Consider the following 6,585-nt stretch of genomic DNA (forward strand, 5'->3'; position numbering starts at 1 on the left):
TTCCTGCTGCCTTATATAACGGCATTGATTGTAGCCTAATTTCCTCAAGAATTTGGCATCCATCTGTAATGTTTTTAGAAAAATTAATTATTTTCCCCCCTTTCAACATGGGGGCAGTTGTTGCCCATGCTGAGTGCAAGCCTGGAATGCATCCCTTCCTCTGTCTATGCTTTTGCTAACATTTTTTCTCTGACATGTATAGAAATTATAGATAAGGAATAATAAAAAAAATGTTTATTTGCATGTTGCATCCACAAATATTTAGCTAGAATCACAATCAGCAATTATCCTACAGTCCAATAATTAAATGGAAAACAGATGTCTGGGACGTAGCTTATGAGGGAAAAGTGCAAGTTAATTTTAAAGGAGTGAGGGAAAAAGATTTCCAGCAGCTGCTGAGCCACAGTTTAGAGTTTCTCCCAGCGAGAATAGATCTTGTTTTAAGAATGTGGGTTTTCATTTACTTGCTTACCACCCTTCAACATTGTTGACACAGTGCTGCTCCTCTTTTATTACTTCATAGGTTCAGCCAAGCACTCTTCCAAGGTGTGACATTTACTTCCAGAAGAAAGGCTATGAGTTCATGATTGAAAATGGAAAGATTGTGTTAAACAGGAACAAGAAACGAACTGTAAGGAAATCTGGACTGGAACAGGTAACTTAGTACTTGAGTAGTTACTAAAGTTTACACCAAATAATAAAATTTTATTTTGTAACAAAGGGCGAGGAAATGTCTGAGCACATGGGATTTGCAGTCTTAGACATTTCAATCCTGACGCAAATCAATTTTTTGGTACACAGTTGGGTTGGACATTTTATTATTCACGCTGACAGACTTGCTCTGCTATGTCCGGTGCCTTTGTAGACTCAAGTTCCATGAATTTTTGGAAGAGAAAAGGCCTTATGAAAGGTAAACTTTTTTTTTGGTTGCAAGACATTTTCAACAAGTTTACCAAGACATTAGCATGGTACCTCCTGCACTTAAGTGCAGCCTTTGTAAGTACTGATATTTATGAATCTAGCTTACAATGGAATGGTCCAGCCATGTATGAAATCAGGCTTACTTTGTTAAGGTTTGCAATGTGAATGTTTGGAGATGCCAAATATTCAGAGGTGAGCAGATTATTCTAGTCCCTCTTATTGCTGTTGCTGCAAAGTTATAGGAACCTTTCCTTTACATGGGCCCCCAAATATCCTACCTTTGGGAGAGTTCTTAGATTGCTTGTTCAGAAAATGAGACTGATGGCTGAAATAAGTAAACAATGTGGCAGAAATACTTCCTTTTTTTTTCTGGCTTTGTTTCAGTTGTAATTTGACTCTGTGTGCTGCTGAAGATGCCTGTGTGTCTCTGCAGGGTGCGATGCAGTTTGGACAGGACTCGGATGTGGCGGTGGTGTTCCGGCAGCCCAGCGCTGGCCGGGCTGTCACCTGGACAGGACACGGCTTCGCCCGCGTTCCCAGCGGAGCTGGGCTCAGATTTGCCATCAGCAATGTTCCCTTTGCTATGGACTTTGATATCACAGTTCGCTATGAGCCTGAGGTACTTGTGATGTCTTGTGTGTCTTGTGGTGTTGTGATAGGTGCAGGGTCTATTTTGTGAATAATAGGATGAGCAACTTGTCCTATTCTTTATACTAAAAATTAAAATTGCTTGGTTTTTCACCCAGTAACAAATTGCCTTACCAACCAAGTAATATGTTCTCCACTGACCCCCTTAACCCTTTCCACTCAAATATGAAAAATTTGCACTAAAAGTGTTTTCTAAGCATTGGCCAAGATTTCATCTTCTGAGTGTTTCTCTTTTGGCAGCTTTACTTGGACTGGACTTTTACTCAAAAATCAAACACATGGAAAATGCAGTTCCTTTTAGACAAGCATCATGTATTCCTAGCTGGGTTTTTTGGGCAGTAAAGCGTGTACAGGCAGGAGTCATCTGCGTAGATATTTATCCAGGCCTTTTGCAGGCACCCTGCTTCCCAGTTGTTCCATCTGGACTCTGAGATGTGTGAAAATTGTAGAACAATAGCCAAATTACTATTTTTTGCCTGGAGAAGATTTCTTAATGATGATGACATGTCTAGGGAAATCTGTTAATCCAAATCTGGTTAAACTCAGGTCCTTACCCATGTCTCCAAAAACACACGCAAGTGTTTCATTGGTACCAGCTTTTGTAAACTCCTTACTCTTTTGCAGTTCTCTGGGACAGCCCCACACCTCAAGATTTTCCTGCTGTCTATTGTGTTTTGTTCTCTGACTAGCACTCTGAGGCAAAACAATCTCCCAGTGTTTTAAAACATTGGAACAATTTTTCAGTGGGCTAGTTTGAGGTAGCTTTTTCTGTCTGAGGATTGAAGAGTTGGGTTTTAAATACATTTGATACAAAGTCTTTTATGTTTACTATTTCTTATTAGATGTGTGAAAAGGCAGCTAAAGGACATCTCCAGAAAAACACTGTGCTAAGAAAAGAAACAGCTCCAATGACTCTAACAGAGATGTTTCCATTTGAACCAGCTGAGGTCCCATTTCCAGCTCTGCTTTTCATTATCTATTGCAAATACAATGAATTTTTCACAATAACATTGTTTTTCAGTGCTGTAAAGAATAAAGAGAAAGTCTGTCTGGTCACTGCAGTGTGCAGTGACTCACATGGCTTTCATTTAACACTTACAAAGAGAAAGCAGGTTTTTCAGATACAAAATATAGCCAGAATTTTTGTCTTTTGTTTATAGTTCTTGGAAGACTGGCTTGCAAGTGTTGCCATCCAGCCTGCTGGTATCTTGTCAGGTCAACACTGCAAAAACAAGGTCCTTTCACAGGAGCCACATGAGCTGCCTCTCCCAGCTACAAAGAGGTCTGACTGTTGCTGTCTTTTTGCCTGTAGATCTTTTGTGTACAAATCATTTACTGAAGCACTGCAGAGCAACACATGTGTGGGATAGTGGGAACATCAGAAACACATGCGTGGCCTTTTCTGTTGCTGGCACACCACAATACTACACAGGGTCTAAGGAAGAGTCTGGTGCCCCAGCCCTTAATCTGGCAAACATTTGCCAAACCCAGGAGGGCAGCCTGAGATCCAGCTAGGGTTGGTTGCTCTGGTGAAGATCAGAATGGAAAGGAACTATTGAGTTAAACTCACTGTCCTAGTCTACTTTCAAAACCAGCTTTTCAGCTTGGACCTGTGTAAAGAATAGAGAGAAGCTAAGAGGATGTGACCAATGTCTTGATCAAATAGGGACAGGAAAGGATGAATATGAGCAGTGAATTGCAAACCCCCTTGCTAGAAGCAGTAAAACCTGCCATTTTCAGTTTAATCTCCTCAGTTTAAATTGCACTTAGAGAATCATCTGGCAGAAGTCCTGCAGCTTTCCCAAAGCCTGCAAGCGTGGGGCTGGGCGTGCTCCTCACAGCAGCAGGGCTTGCTCAAGGCTGCAGGCATCCGTTTGCAGGCACAGAGGAAGGGAGAGCTCACAACATTCAGTAAACTTGCCTTGTCCTGACTCCTGGCTATAACTGTGCTTCATTTCTGCTAAACAGGATTGCAATTCTGCAAACCCCAGTCTGCCTGGAGCCGGGAACAGAATATTTTGTGGATGTGTATTTTTCCCAGCTCTCTGCCTCTGACAAAAAGGCAAAATCATTCATCTTGATTGACTCAGTGAGTAGTTCTGTCACAAGTCCCTTGAGATTGTATTTATACACAGTGCTATTTTTTACAGACTTATTAGAAGTGTTTTTAAATAAGGTATAGTGTGTTTTAATAGAAATTCAGCTTCTGTTTTTCTCCATTGGCATTGTTTGCATATTTTTGTATGGAAAGGCAGAATTGTATCTGGTTAAATTTTCATGGAGCAATACAAGTCACGCTTGTTGCATGCATTGCATGTATCTCTATCTGTTGCTCATTGATTATGAACACAGTCCATATGTATGTGCTGATAAGATGCTGTGGCTATGGATATAAATTTGTACAGCTCCTCATCACTTAGGTTTTTAAAAATATCTCTAATTTGTTTGAATCGTGGATATTTTTAAGGATTATATTGGAAAAGTAAAATAAGTCTTGTATTTCCTGGGAATCAGTTCCAGATATTTTGCAAGTTTCCATCAAGTCAGGAACTGGGTGTTAGTTTTGGGTCCTTCTCTTGAAAATACTTTTAGGTCTATTTCTCTTATTATTCTTGTAGAAGTGGACCAGGCAAGGGCTGGCTATACTTGGACATAGAACCTTAGCTGATTTTTCCCTATCACAGTAATACCAGTAAAAATTTTGGCCAGACACTGCTTTTGGAGTCACTAACACAGCACAGCAAGACCAGTTCTGAGCATATATCAGAGGTCTTATTATAATTTTATTTTTAAAAACACAGTCTCTCTTATTTGAAGAACTCAGGGAATGTTTAGACCTTGAGAATAAATGTGAATTTAGATGACAGAATGGCACAACTGCAGATTTGGAAACCCAGTGCTCCAGGCCTCTGTCACTGCAATGGAAAGCACATTAAGAGAATGTGGGAAATTCTGCTTTTCAATATATCTAAGCAAAAATATTTTCTTTTCTCTCTTAACGACAAAGCTTGGACTTATTCCCAGAATCGGATCTGTGGAGAACTTGTGCAGTGAAAAGGATTTAGATGAGTACCAGAAGTATCACTGCGTTGAAATTGCATCTGAAGTTGGGCCTCACGTCCTGCCCGAAGCGTGCGCGCGGCTCGTAGCGAGCCTGTCAGCCCGAATCCACAACGGCGCCGTCGGTAAGGACCAGCCTGCACAGGCAGCCCTTTTGGGCAGTTGCTGGCTTTCCCTTGGGTTTGTAGGATATGTTGACTGTAGAGCTCTGAGCCTGCAGTGGTGTAGAAGTGAAGCTGGCCAGCATGTGATATCCATGCATGCGCAGGGTATATCCCACTGAATGCTGTGTGTGCTGCAAATACCTCTTGGTGGCATGAATCTCAGAGTTCATCACTCCTGATGGGCTTCATGGAGCAGCATGAGAGGGACCATGGCAGTGTTTTTGTGTCTTCTGAAAAGCATTTGAATCAGATGCCTTTACCATATGGCCAAGGCAGTTAACTTTCCTTCTTTTCTGGCTGCTGTTAAATGACAGAGAAGTTTCTAAGCCCTCTCTTTAGATGCTGTAGGCCAGCTGAATGCCTTGGTAAGATTCCAGACATGATGGTACTTATGTTGGTGTACTGGAAGAGATTCACCAAGTAAACCTTGATATTCCAGCAAGAAGGCAGCAGCAGGTGGGGTTTGAAATTCCTAGGCAGCTTCCTGGACCCACCATTAGTTGGGCTCAGCAGCTCAGGGAATTTCCCAAGTACTTGGCCCAGAGAAATGGAACTTCTCTGCACTTCCAGTAACAGGAGGGGCCTTTCTGGGCAACTTTGGTGGCCAGCTTCTTTCAGGGAGCCTAGCAGCAATGCCTCCAGAGTGATGGCATCTGCTCGGATTGGGCAATTTTTAGCACTGATGCCTCACTTTAATCTCAGGCAATGAGGTCAGAGCTGTGCAACCAGTGAACCCCTCATTTAGGCTTGGGATGTGATAACTTCCTATTGGCCTGATTCCTAAAGTGACAAGATTCTCCCAATGAAATGTGACACCTTGGTTTTCTAGTACTTTCCAGAGCATCCTGGGCAAACATCCTCTGGGGGTTAGCAGAGCATCTTCACTCAACAAGTTAGTCCAAGGTGTCCAGAAGAAAACAAACAGTACACAGATGCAGACTAAATACAGCTTGCAGGTTATGTCCAGTGCTTCAGCTAGATGCAGATTTATAGCAAATCTTTCTAGACTTCACAATGTCTCTATTTGGATCTACACTTTGCTACCCCATTTCTGTCTTACCCCAAATGTGTGCTGAAGGCAATGCCTTGAATGCGGCAACTGCAACACCAAGACTTGTGCTGGTGCCTGGTATACCATCACTGTTGGTGCTACACCATCAAATGATCTAAACTATAGCATCATCAGTTTAGTGAACCCTGAGAAGAATAATCAAACTCTTTCCTACCTATTTTAAATTGTGAAACCTGCAAGCTGATGAGAGCAGTAAAACTCCTTGACAACCAAACCTGTTTTGATTTTCTTTCTCCTTGCCAGCATGCAAGTGCAATCCCCAAGGGTCGCTGAATGCCAGCTGTAGTAAGCTGGGGGGCCAGTGTCAGTGCAAAGCCAACGTCATGGGACGCTGCTGTGACACCTGCTCTGCAGGCAGCTACGGCTTCGGCTTCCATGGCTGCTATGGTGAGTGCCTTGCAGCCAGCACCCTACCAGGACCACTAGCACACCCCAATGTTTCAGGGCTTTGAATCCCGGATTATGTGTCAAGCCATACAAAAAATGTTCCCACGAATAACAAATTTTTCATCCCTGCTGCCTTTAAGCAGCGTCAGCGATGAGATGGGTGGCAGGAACACTTTAAGGACCAGCTTTGCTTTCGGTGTTTTCCAGCGTGCGAGTGCCACCCGCAAGGCTCGCTGAGCACGCTGTGTGACCAGGTGACGGGGCAGTGCTCCTGCCGCCGGGACGTGGATGGCCAGCGCTGCAGCCGCTGCCTGCCCGGCCACTTTTGCGTTC

General features: G+C 43.0%; 1 protein-coding gene across 2 annotated transcripts in view; it reads left to right on the forward strand.

Annotated features, from left to right (window-relative positions):
- The window catches only part of LAMB4 (laminin subunit beta 4), a 42,744-nt gene that overhangs the window by 16,180 nt on the left and 19,979 nt on the right, over positions 1 to 6,585 (forward strand). For both annotated transcript variants that reach the window (XM_031059038.1, XM_031059039.1), the window contains exons 15-21: positions 524 to 655; positions 1,355 to 1,540; positions 2,730 to 2,851; positions 3,538 to 3,658; positions 4,577 to 4,754; positions 6,109 to 6,252; positions 6,460 to 6,585. The exon at positions 6,460 to 6,585 is cut by the window's right edge and continues 52 nt beyond it. In XM_031059038.1, the coding sequence (XP_030914898.1) occupies positions 524 to 655; positions 1,355 to 1,540; positions 2,730 to 2,851; positions 3,538 to 3,658; positions 4,577 to 4,754; positions 6,109 to 6,252; positions 6,460 to 6,585 (1,009 nt within the window). The remainder of the gene's footprint in view (positions 1 to 523; positions 656 to 1,354; positions 1,541 to 2,729; positions 2,852 to 3,537; positions 3,659 to 4,576; positions 4,755 to 6,108; positions 6,253 to 6,459) is intronic.

The sequence above is a fragment of the Geospiza fortis genome, unplaced genomic scaffold (genome assembly GCF_000277835.1).
Source record: "Geospiza fortis unplaced genomic scaffold, GeoFor_1.0 scaffold424, whole genome shotgun sequence".
NCBI classification, from domain to species: domain Eukaryota; kingdom Metazoa; phylum Chordata; class Aves; order Passeriformes; family Thraupidae; genus Geospiza; species Geospiza fortis.